We start from the raw sequence: 13,056 nt of genomic DNA, 5'->3' as shown, positions 1-13,056 counted from the left end.
CCAGGTGCTGGAAGGTGGAATTAGATTGGGCGGCTAGTTTGCAGCCAGCACAGACACGGTGGGCTGAATGGCCTCCTTCTGTGCTGTATTTTTTTTTCTATGGACAGTCTCAGGATGAGGGGTCGATCATTTAGGACTGAGATGAGGAGAGATTTCTTCGCGCAAAGGGTTATGAATCTTTGGAATTCTCTGCTCCAGAGGGTTATGGATGCTTCATCATTGAATATATTTAAATTTAAGATAGATTTTTGCTCTTTCAGGGAATCAAGGGATATGGGGAGCGGCAGGGAAAGTGGAGTTGAGACTGAGGATCAGCCATGATCATATGGAATGGCAGAGCAGACTCAAAGGGTCGAATGGTCTACTCTTGTCCCTATTTCTTACATTCATATAATCATATGTTTGCAGGCAGTCCCTGGGACTGAATCAGTATTTACAGGGAGTCTCTAGGTATTTGTCAGCGTTTACAGGGGGGTCTCTGGGATTGCGTCTACATTTGCAGGGGAGGTCCCTGAGAGAGTGACAGTATTTATAGAGGGTCCCTGGGAGTGCAACAGTATTTACAGGGGTCCCTGGGAGTGTGTCAGTGTTTACAGGGGGTCGTTGGGGAATGCGTCAGTATTTGCAGACAGTCCCTTGCCATGTCTGAATTTACAATATTCCCTGGGATTGTGTCAGTCGTCAGAGGGGATCACTGGGAGAGTGTCACAATGTTCAGGGTTATCTAGAAGTGCGCAGTTTTTAACAAGGGGTCCCTGGGATTGTGTCAGTATTTACAGGGGGCCTCTGAGAGTGTGCCAGTATTTGCACGGAGTCCTCTGGAGTATGTGAGCATTTACAGGGGGTCCCTGTGAATGTGTTAACATTTACAGAGAGTCTCTGCAAGTGTGTCAGTATTTACAAGGATTCCTGGGGAATGTGTCAGTACTTACAGTGAATCCCTGGGCGTATGTCAGAATTTCCAAGGAGGTCCCTGGGAATGTGTCAGTATTTACACAGAGTCCCATGGAGTCTGTCAGTATTTATAAGGGTTCCCTGGGAGTGTGTCAGTATTTGCAGGATGTCTCTACAGGGGGGGTCCCGGGAAGTATGTCAGTATTTGCGGATCAGTGTTTACAGGGTGTTCCTCGGAGATGAATTGGTTATTCCGAGTGGTCACTGGAGTAGTTGTCAGTTTTGGAACAGTTCACTGTTGGTTCGAAAGACACGATTTCACTGTTTACATTGCCTTTCTGATGAAGTTACAGAGCAGGTTAAGGTGACCCTTCTCAAGGACAGTGACTGTGACATGGAATGCTGCCCCGAACCACTGTACACTCTGCTATCTTCACATCCTGCCAGTATGCTCCTACCCATTGGCCTGCCGTGATAACAGGACATCTCTGCTGTATATAAAGTGCAGCACATTCACGACTCCATCTGCCGAGCAGCTGAAGTTTTCATTTGACTTGGATTCTCGGGTAAGTGAACCCTGTGTCTCCTTGTGCAGGATTTCTAGAAGGTTGGGTGTGTAGAATCGCTCAAATTGAATACTCCTTGTTGCCGTCGCAGAGTGTCACCAATATCTTGTGTTTTGTGTCAAATATACCCAAAACTTGCGCGAGAGAGAGAATTCTGCAAAAATTCAAAAATCAGCTTGTAACATTCTGCAGGACAAGAAGACGCTAGTTTGCTTCTGGTGATAGTTAATCAGAGAACAGTTACAGCACAGAAGGTGGCCATTCGGCCCATCGTGTCTGTGCCGCCTCTCTGCAAGAGCAACTCACCGGGTCCCGCTCCCCTGTCTTTCCTCCATAAGCCCTGCAATTTTTTTTCTCTTCAGATAATTATCCAGTTTGAATGCCTCAATTGAATCTGCCTTTACCACACGCCCGGGCAGAAACCGTTTTCTCCCTATCTACTCTGTCCGGACAACTCACGGTTGTGAAAATCTCTATCAAAGCTCCAGTGTCCATCTCAGAATCTCCCAGATCATTTTACTGTACTTTGGAAGTGTTGTTACCATTGAAGGGAAACAGCCAAATCTTGGGCAGCAAGGTGACCGAAACAGGAATTGGATAGCTGATTGGATAATCTGTTTACAGTGTTTGTTCAGGCATTATTATTGGTCCTGGACACTGGGGAGAACATCCATGCTCCTCTATAAATATGACACAGTATCTCCGCATTCACCTGCGAGAGCAGACTGGCTCCTTGGTTTGACGTTTCATCACTGCCTGAGAGTCTGGTAGATGCAGATTCCATCATGGTTTTCAAAAGGGAACTGGATCAGCTCTGAAGAGAAAAGAAATTGTAGCGCCACGGGGAAAGGGCAGGAGAGTGGGATGAGCTGAGTTGCTCTTGCAGAGACCCGGCCACAATGGGCCAAATGGCCTCCTTCTGTGCTGTAACCGTTCAATGATTCTATTCTATCTGAGAGACAGCCCCTTCAACAGTGCAGCACTCCCTCAGTACTGCCCGTCCAAACCTGTGCATTCCCTCAGTACTGACGCTCCAACAGTGTCACATTCCCTCAGTATTGTCCCTCTGACAGTGCAGCGCTTCCTCAATACGGACCTCGAGGTGAGCTGAGAGTCTTGATATCAAGGCAGCATTTGACTGAGTGTGACATGAGTGAGCTCGTGCCAAACCAAGTCAATAGGAATCAGGGGAAAATTCTCCATTAGTTGGAGTTATACCTAGCAGAAAGGAAGATGGTTGTGGTTCTTGGAGGCCAATGATCTCATTCCCCAGGACATTGCTTCAGCAGTTCCTCAGGGTAGTGTCATAGGCCTAACCATCTTTACCTGTTTCATGAATGACCTTCCCTCCGTCATAAAGTCAGAAGTGGGGATGTTCGCTGATGAGTGTACCATGTTCAGTACCATTGGCAACTCCTCAGATACTGAAGCTGTCCGTGTCCTACGCAGAAAGACCTGGACAAGATCCAGGCTTGGGCTGATAAGTGGTAAGTAACATTCATGCCACACGAGTGCCAGGCAATGACGATCGCCTATAAGAGAGAATCTAACCATCTGCCCTTGACATTCACTCTGGACTTGTGCCTTGTAGATGGTGGACAGACTTTGGGGAGTCAGGAGGTGAGTTTCTCACTGCAGGATTCCCAGCCTCTGACCTGCTCTCGTCGCCACAGTATTTATAAGGATGGTCCAGTTAAGTTTCTGGTCAATGGTGACCCCAGGATGTTGATAGTGGGGAATTCAGAGATGGTAATGCCATTGAATGCCAAGGGGAGATGGTTAGATTCTCTCTTGTTGGAGATGGTTATTGTCCGCCACTTATGTGGTGCGAATGTTATTTGCCACTTATCAGCCCAACCCTGACTGCTGCCCAGGTCTTGCTGCATGCGGGCATGGATTGCTGTAGTATCTGAGGAGTTGCGAATGGTGCTGAACATTGTGCAATCATCAGCGAACATCCCCACTTCTGACCTTACGATGGAGGGAATGTCATTGATGAAACAGCTGAACATGGCTGTCATTAGGACACTACCCCAAGGAACATCTGCAGTGATGTCCTGGGGTTGAGATGATTGGGCTGCAACAACCACAACCATCTTCCTTTGTGCTAGGTATGACTCCAACCAGCAGAGAGTTTTTCCCCTGATTCCCGTTGACTCCATTTTTACTACAGCTCTTTGATACCACACTTGGTCAAATACTGCCTTGATGTCAAGGGCAATCACTCTCACCTCACCTCTGGAGTTCAGATCTTTTCTCCATGTTCGGATTAAGATGTTAATGAGTTCTGGAGCTGAGTGACTCTGGCAGAACCCAAACTCCTACCAGTAATGTCATGGACAGATGCATTTGTGACAGGTAGATTGGTGAGGGCAAATACGTTTTTCCCTCTTTTTGGTTCTCTAACCACCTGCCGCAGGCCCAGTCAGCTCTCTCAGTAGTGGTGTTACCGAGTCACTCTTGGTAATGAGCATTGAATCCCATCCAGAGTACATTCTGTGCCCTTGCTATGCTCAGTGCATCTTCTAAGTGGTGTTGAACATGGAGGAACACTGATCGATCAGCTGAGGGAGGGCAGTAGGTGGTAATTTCCTTGCCCATCTTTGACCTGATGGCATTAGATTTCATGTAGTTCGGAGTCAATGCTGAGGACCCCCAGGGTCACACCCTCCCAACTCTATACCAACACCTCTGGTGTAACTGTCCTGGGACAGAACATACCCAGGGATGATGATGGAGGAGGAGTCTGGAATATTGACTGTAAGATATGAATCTGTGGGTATGACTGTATAGGCTGTTTCTTGACTAGTCTGTGAGACAGCTCTCCCAATTTTGGAACAAGTCCCCAGATGTTAGAGAGGAGGACTTTGCAGTGTCACCTGGACACAGTAATGCTTTGTCATTTCCAGTGCCTAGGATGATGCCAGGTGGTAGGTCTGGTTTTATCCTTGTTTAACTTTTCTGTAGTGGTTTGATAGGCCATTTACCATTACTGAGACTAGCTTTTTAATCCCAGATTTATTAATTAATTGAATTTAAATTCCACTAGCTGCTATGGTTGAATTTGAACCCATGTCTCCAGAGCATTAGGCCACGACCTTGCATTAACAGTGCAGTAACCTAACCACTGTGATACTGGTCCCGCCCCTCCAACAGTGCAGCACTCCATCAGTACTGCCCCTCTGATAATGCAGCACTCCCTCAGTACTGCACTGGGAGAATCAGCTTAGATTATTAGCTCAAATCTCCAGAAAGGGACTTGAATCCATGATTTACTGACACTGAGAGTAGAACACATGACCACTGAGCCGTGACTGGACTGATGCAATCCACGCAGGGTTGTGTTCAGTTTAAAATGAGCAAACAGTAACGCTCGAGAATGATTTGTTTGTGTGTGTGTGCATTCCTAAAAGATTATTTAGGAGTATTTTAAAGTGGAGTTTGCATGAGGGGAATTTGTAATGGGTTAGACTGTGTGTGAGGGTTTACATTGGATCAGTATGGGTTAGACTGTCTGTGAGGGTTTACATTGGATCAGTATGGGTTAGACTGTGTGTGAGGGTTTACATTGGATCAGTATGGGTTAGACTGTCTGTGAGGGTTTACATTGGATCAGTATGGGTTAGACTGTGTGTGAGGGTTTACATTGGATCAGTATGGGTTAGACTGTGTGTGTGGGTTTACATTGGATCAGTATGGGTTAGACTGTGTGTGTGGGTTTACATTGGATCAGTATGGGTTAGACTGTGTGTGAGGGTTTACATTGGATCAGTATGGGTTAGACTGTGTGTGTGGGTTTACATTGGATCAGTATGGGTTAGACTGTGTGTGAGGGTTTACATTGGATCAGTATGGGTTAGACTGTGTGTGAGGGTTTACATTGGATCAGTATGGGTTAGACTGTGTGTATGGGTTTACATTGGATCAGTATGGGTTAGACTGTGTGTGTGGGTTTACATTGGATCAGTATGGGTTAGACTGTGTGTGAGGGTTTACATTGGATCAGTATGGGTTAGACTGTGTGTGAGGGTTTACATTGGATCAGTATGGGTTAGACTGTGTGTGAGGGTTTACATTGGATCAGTATGGGTTAGACTGTGTGTATGGGTTTACATTGGATCAGTATGGGTTAGACTGTGTGTGTGGGTTTACATTGGATCAGTATGGGTTAGACTGTGTGTGAGGGTTTACATTGGATCAGTATGGGTTAGACTGTGTGTGTGGGTTTACATTGGATCAGTATGGGTTAGACTGTGTGTGAGGGTTTACATTGGATCAGTATGGGTTAGACTGTGTACGAGGGTCTCAACATCTCAAATCTTGCATTTTGTCATCAGGGACAGTGAACTCCGCTTTACTTGTCACAGAAACCGGAGATGAAGAGGCTGCTGATCCTTTTGGCTGCCTGCCTGACCGCCTGTGCTGGGCAGAACGATGGTAAGGGCTGAAAAGGTAAATCATCGAGAATAGTCCCTGCAGTCAGATTACTTCATTCTCTCAGATGGGGGTCACAGGGAAAATTTAATGCTAAATATATTTCTCCGCTGTGAAGGTGAAACTCAAGGAAGGGGAGTTGTCTGAACAAATGACAAAGAGTTCACTAGAATCATAGAATCTAGGAGGCCATTCACTCATCAGACCTGTGCTAGCTCTTTGAAATGGCAGCGGCAGATCTGGGAGGAACCGGGACTGCAGCGGAGCTGTATAAATTAAAGAGCAGGTCTCGAAGCCCTCACTTATCAGACGTCTGGGGCAGCTTCAGTCAGCGGCCGTCTGTCGAGCTGTGTCCGCACACGCACTGTTTGATTGGGGGAAAAACTACCAGTGACATCACTGACATTCTGTGGGCTGATTGGTTGGTGGGTGGCAGCTGTTGTTGCCTTTAGAGTAGCTAAAGTGTGGGGAGGTGGTGACATCGTGGTATTGGCAGTGGACTAGTAGCCCTGGGGACATGGGTTCAAATCCCACCACAACAGAAGGTGGAATTTGAATTCAATTAATAAAATCTGGAATTAAAAAGATAATTGGATAGACATATGGATGTAAATGGAATAGTGTAGGTCAGATGATCGGCGCAACATCGAGGGCCGAAGGGCCTGTACTGCGCTGTAATATTCTAATTCTAAAAAACCATCATGAAATCATTGTTGTTCACTAACTGGGCATCCATGAGGCGCTGTGGGCCATCAGCAGCAGCATAATTGTACTCAACCACAATCTGTAAACTCATGGCCTGTCATATTCCCCCACTCTACCATTACCATCAAGACGGGGGACCAACCCTGGTTCAATGAAGAGTGCAGGAGGGAATGCCAGGAGCAGCACCAGGCATTCCTCAGAATTAGGTGTCAACCTGGTGAAGCTACAACATAGGACAACTTGCATGCCAAATTGCGTAAGCAGTATGTGATAGACTGAGCTAAGCGATCCCTTAGCCAACGCATCAGATCGAAGCTCTGTAGTCCTGCCACATCCAGCCGTGAATGGTGGTGGACAATTAAACAACTAACTGGAGGAGGTGGCTTCACAAATATCCCCATCCTCAATGATGGGGGAAGCCCAGCACATCAGTGCGAAAGATAAGGCTGAAGCATTTGCAACAATCTTCAGCCAGAAGTGCCGAGTTGCTGATCCATCTCAGCCTCCTCTCGAAGTCCCCAGCATCACAGATGCCAGACTTCAGCAATTTCGATTCACTCCGCGTGATATCAAGAAACGACTGAAGGCACTGGATACTGCAAAGTTTATGGGCCCTGACAACATTCCAGCAATAGTACTGAAGACCTGTGCTCCAGAACCTGCTGCGCCCCTAGCCAAGCTGTTCCAGTACAGCTACAATACTGACATCTACCCAACAATGTGAAAAATTGCCCAGGTATGTCCTATACACAAGAAGCAGAACAAGTCCAACTTGACCAATTACCGCCCCATCACTCTTCTCTCAATCATCAGTAAAGTGATGGAAGATATCATCAACAGTGCGATCAAGCGGCACTTGCTTAGCAATTATCTGCTCAGTTTGGGTTCTGCCAGGGCCACTCAGCTCCTGACCTCATTACAGCCTTGGTTCAAACATGGACAAAAGAGCTGAGCTCAAGAGGTGAAGTGAGAGTGACTGCCCTTGACATTAAGGCAGCATTTGACCAAGTATGGCATCAAGGAGCCCTAGCAAAACTGAAATCAATGGAAATCGGGGAAAAACTCTCCGCTGGTTGGAGTCATACCTAGCAAAAAGGAAGTTTGTTGTGGTTGTTGGAGGTCAATCATCTGAGCTCCAGGACATCACAACAGGAGTTCCTCAGGGTAGTGTCCTAGGCCCAACCATCTTCAGCTGCTTCATCAATGACCTTCCTTCAATCATAAGGTCAGAAGTGGGAATGTTTGCTGATGATTGAACAATGTTCAGCACCATTCACAACTCCTCAGATACTGAAGCAGTCCGTGTAGAAATGCAGCAAGACCTGGACAATATCCACAGGCTTGGGCTGATAAGTGGCAAGTAACATTCGCACCACACAAGTGCCAGGCAATGACCATCTCCAACAAGAGAGAATCTAACCATCTCCCCTGGACATTCAATGGCATTACCATCACTGAATCCCCCACTATCAACATCCTAGGGGCTACCATTGACCAGAAACTGAACTGGAGTAACCATATAAATACCATGACTACAAGACAAGGTCAGAGGCTAGGAATCTTGAAGTGACTATAGCCCTGGATATAGAGTTTTCAGGCGTGATAGAGAGGAAGATAAGAAAGGAGGGGGTGTAGCATCATTAGTTAAGGAATCAATAACAGCTTTGAGGAGGGATGATGTGCTAAATGAATCATCAAACGAGGCCGTATGGGTGGAGCTCATAAATAAAAAGGAGGCAGCTGCATTGCTGGGTGTGTACTATAGACCCCCAAATAGTGAGAGGGAGATAGAAGAACAAATATGTAGGCACATTTCTGAGTGTAAAAATTATAGGGCAATAATAGTTGGGGATTTCAACTACCCCAATATCAACTGGGATACAAACAGTGTGAAGGGAACAGAGGGGACAAAATTCTTGAACTACATTCAAGAGAACGTTTTTAGCCAGCACATAAGCCCAATGAGAGAGAGTGCAATTCTAGATTTAGTCTACAGTAATGAAGCTGGGCAAGTGGAGGAAATAACAGTGTGTGACCATTTTGGAGATAGTGACCATAATACAGTAGGTTTTAGCATAATCATGGAAAAGGACAAAGATGAAACAGGAGTTCTAAATTGGGGGAAGACGAATTTTAGGAAGCTGAGAGGTGACGTGTGAAAGTGGACTGGATACAGCTATTGAAGGAAAATCAGTGGCAAACAAGTGGGAGGCATTCAAAAGCGAGATTCTACAAGCACAGTGTAGGCATGTCCTCACAAAGATAAAGGGCGGTACTGCCAAATCTATAGCGCCCTGGTTATCTAGAAGCTTACAGGGTAAGATAAAGCAAAAAAAGAAAGCTTATGACGATCATAAAAATCTTAACAGTTTAGAAAGCCTAGAGGAGTACACAAAGTGCAGGTGTGAAGTAAAAAAGGAAATTAGAAAAGCAAAGAGAAGACATGAAAATTAATGGCAGGTAAAATCAAGGAAAACTCAAAGATATTTTATCAGTACATTAAGAGCAAAAGAATAACTAAGGAAATGGTAGGGCCTATCAGAGATGTACAAGGGAATTTATGCGTGGATACAGAAGATGTGTGCAGGGTTCTTAATGAGATTTTTCTCTCTGTCTTCACAAAGGAGAGGGTTGATGTAGACATTGTAGTTAAAGAGGAGGAGTGTGAAATATTAGATACGATAAGCATAATGAGAGAGGAAGTACTAGAGGGTCTGACATCCCTGAAAGTGGATATATCCCCAGGGTCGGATGGATTACATCCCAGGTTGTTAAAGAAAGCCAGGGTGGAAATAGTGGATGCACTGAGGATCATCTTCAAATCCTCACTAGATACAGGAGAGGTACCAGACGATTGGAGGTCTGCGAATGTTGTACCGTTGTTTAAAAAGGGTGCGAGGGATAAGCCAGGTAATTATAGGCCAGTCAGTTTGACCTCGCTGGTGGGTAAATTGTTAGAATTTATTCTGAGGGACAGGATAAACTGTTACTTAGAAAGGCACGAATAATCAGGGATAGTCAGCCAGGATTTGTTAGGGGAAGGTCATGTCTCCATTACCCCCACCACCTCAACACCTTCCCACGGCACCTTCCCCTGCAATCGCAGAAGGTGTAATACCTGCCCAAATACCTCTTCTCTCCTCACTATCCAAGGCCCCAAACACTCCTTTCAGGAGAAGCAGCGATTTACTTGTACTTCTTTCAATTTAGTACACTGTATTCGCTGCTCACAATGTGGTCTCCTCTACATTGGGGAGACCAAACGTAGATTGGGTGACCGCTTTGCTGACACCTCCGCTCAGTCCGCAAGCAGGACCCCGAGCTTCCGGTTGCTTGCCATTTCAACACCCCCGCCCGGCTCTCATGCTCACATCTCTGTCCTGGGATTGCTGCAGTGTTCCAGTGAACAGCAACGCAAGCTCGAGGAACAGCATCTCATTTACCGATTAAGCACACTACAGCCTGCTGGACTGAACATTGAGTTCAATAATTTCAGAGCTTGACGGGCCCCTCTTTTTATTTTTAGTTACTATTTCTTTTTTCTTTTTTATGTGTTTATTTTATTTTAGTTTGTTTAGTTTGTTTCTACTATGCCTACCCATGTTTGTGCTCGGGGCCAGGCTGTTCTATTTCTCTGTCAATTAACACCCTCTCTGTACTAACGCTTTGTCTTTCAGCACACCATTAACATACCGTTTGCCTTTGCTCCATGACCTTCTGGTCAGTTACTCTCGGTGACCTTGTCCTATCAACACCTTCTCTCTTGCCCCACCCCTGCTTTACTTGCTTAAAACCTTTTACATTTCTAATATCTGCCAGTTATGATGAATGAAACTTTAACTTTGCTTCTCTCTCCACAGATGCTGCCAGATCAGCTGAGTATTTCCAGCATTTCTTGTTTGTGCGTCATGCCTTACTAACTTGATTGAGTTTTTTGAGGAAGTGACAAGGAAGATAGATGAGGGTAGTGCATATGGAATGCTTTCCTTTATTGGGCGAGGTATTGAGTACAGAAGCAGGGATGTGATGCTGGTTGGTTAGGCCACAGCTGGAGTATTGAGTGCAGCTCTAGTCATCACATTACAGAAAGGACATAACTGCTCTGGAGAGAGTACAGAGGAGATTTACAAGAATGTTGCCAGGGCTTGAAGGTTGCAGCTATGAGGAAAGATTGGATAGGCTAGGGCTGTTTTCCTTGGAATTGAGGGATGACTTTATTGAAGTGTAAAAATTATGAGGGGCCTAGATAGAGTAGACAGGAAGGACCTGTTTCCCCTAGCGGAGAGGTCAATTACCAGGGGGCACAGATTTAAGATGATTGGTAGAAGGATTAGAGGGAACATGAGGGGAAACTTTTTCATCCAGAGAGTGTCTGGAATTCACTGCCAGGAATGGTGGTGGAGGCAGAAATGCTCAATTTTTTAAAAAGGTACCTGGACCTGTACTGAGGTGCTGTAACCTGCGGGGCTATGGACCAGGTGCTGGAAGGTGGGATTAGTTTGGGCGGATAGTTTATTCGGCCGGGAAATGAACGTACAGGGCTATGGAGATATAGCAGGGGAATGGGACGGATTGGATTGCTTTGCAGAGAGCTGGCATGTACACGATGGGCTGAATGGCCTCTTTCTTTGCCGTTATGACCATACGACGCTATGACTCTGAGGCCTAACCAGTATCGTATACGCAGGCTCTTAATGATCTTTGTAATATTTACGACTCAATTCAGCCACAGTCTTGGCCTAAACTGAATCCTACCCCTTACATGCATTAAATAAAATCCTTCCAGCCTCTTGAAATAGCAGAGATTGGAAGCATGAACATATCTTATTCTCACAGTGATTTCAGAGTTCAGCTGGAGAGACTGGAGAAGCTGGGATTGTTCTCCTTAGACAAGATTAAGGGGAGATTTTGATAGAATCAATTTTTTGCAGGGTTTTGGTAGAAGAATTATGGAGGCACCGTTTCCACTGGTAGGAGGATCTGTAACCACAGGGTACTGGTTTACGATCATTTGGAAATAAAAACAGATGGCGACGAAGAGAATTTTTTTTTACACAACGAGTTCTTGTGATCTGGAACGCGCTTCCTGAAAGGGTGGTGGAAGCAGATTCAATCGTAGCTTTCGATAGAGAATTCAATAAATATTTGAAAAAGGAAACAATCGCAGGGCTATTGGGAAAGGGCACGGGGAGTGGGACTAATTCGATAACTCTTTCAAAGAGCCAGCACAGGCACGATGGGCTGAATAGCCTCCTCGGTGCCGAATTTTAACTTGCACTTTGCTTGGAGTGTTTTTGCAACATTTTCCGTTGTTGAAAGCCAACCTAATGATGAAATGTCTGTCCCTCCACTTCTCTAGGGCTCCTGCTTCAATCCTTGAACTTCCCAGAGCAAACGGACAACAGTTTTGTCACCATCGAGCCCAAGCAACCAATGGCGCTCAAAGCTTTCACTCTGTGTATGAAGATATTGAGCGAGGCTCGGGACACGGTATCTGTCTTCTCTTATGCCACCAGTACTCATCATAACCAGCTACTGCTGGGGTTGGGCAGTGACAATCTGAGGCTACACTTGGCTGAGGAGCAAGTTGAGTTCCGTATTCGCAGGCCTTTGGTGGGATGGATGCCCATTTGTGTCACCTGGGACTCGCAGACAGGAAACACGAGGGTTTGGGTGAACGGTAGTCGGACTGTGACCAAGATTTGCAGCAAGGGGAAAGATGTTGTGGCCGGAGGGGTGGTGATTTTGGGGCAAGATCAGGATCAGGTCGGAGGGGGTTTTTCCAAGAAGCAGAGCTTCATGGGAGAAGTGACCGACTTGAACCTGTGGAATTTGGTGCGACGTGACACAGAGATGCCAACGTGCAGTAGGCTAGAGAGAGGCAATGTGATAGACTGGACGAATGTCAAATATCAGATAACAGGCAGAGTGTTGGTTCAGGGACCCGATGAATAAGATAGTTGCGCTACTGCAGAGATACGCCTTGGGAAGAAGCCACAAGTACAAGGTCAAGCAATGAAATGTTAAATGTAGCCTGTCTCTGATCAGGTTTTGTCAGATAAAATGTGAATCGACCATGGATCTCTGCTCAATTCAATAAAATCTGTCAATGTACCTCCTTTTCTCTGGCATCTTTTGTGTAAAAGTATCTGTGTATGCTGTGTGGGGTATGGGAGAATGGGGATATCCTCATTGAAATGGAAATAACACCTCTGCCCACCCTTTGCCCCAACCAGTCCGTGTGGTCCTTCAACTTGCACATGAATAAATCGGCCTAATTCCCTTCAACCAAATCTGATCCCAAATTCCATCGACACCTTTAGCACCATCACCTGGCCCCAGAAGTCGAGCTCTCTTCCCTCCCTCCAGTAGGTGGCGGTGTCCCAGAAGGTCTCTCTCCTCCCTCCTGTAGGTGGCGGTGTCCCTGGAGGTAGCGCTCACTCACTCTCTCCTCCCT

General features: G+C 46.0%; 1 protein-coding gene across 1 annotated transcript; it reads left to right on the top strand.

The window, feature by feature from the left end:
• The first annotated feature begins 1,379 nt into the window (after positions 1 to 1,379).
• On the top strand, positions 1,380 to 12,674 carry LOC137357313 (pentraxin fusion protein-like). The gene is made up of 3 exons (XM_068023554.1): positions 1,380 to 1,460; positions 5,798 to 5,897; positions 11,959 to 12,674. The coding sequence occupies exons 2-3, from the start codon at positions 5,837 to 5,839 to the stop codon at positions 12,552 to 12,554; spliced, it is 657 nt and encodes a 218-aa protein (XP_067879655.1). The 5' UTR covers positions 1,380 to 1,460; positions 5,798 to 5,836; the 3' UTR covers positions 12,555 to 12,674.
• Positions 12,675 to 13,056: the final 382 nt, after the last annotated feature.

The sequence above is a fragment of the Heterodontus francisci genome, chromosome 48 (genome assembly GCF_036365525.1).
Source record: "Heterodontus francisci isolate sHetFra1 chromosome 48, sHetFra1.hap1, whole genome shotgun sequence".
Classification (NCBI taxonomy): Eukaryota; Metazoa; Chordata; class Chondrichthyes; order Heterodontiformes; family Heterodontidae; genus Heterodontus; species Heterodontus francisci.
Note: the sequence above shows the minus strand (reverse complement) of the source record. Positions and strands in the feature narration are given on the sequence as shown.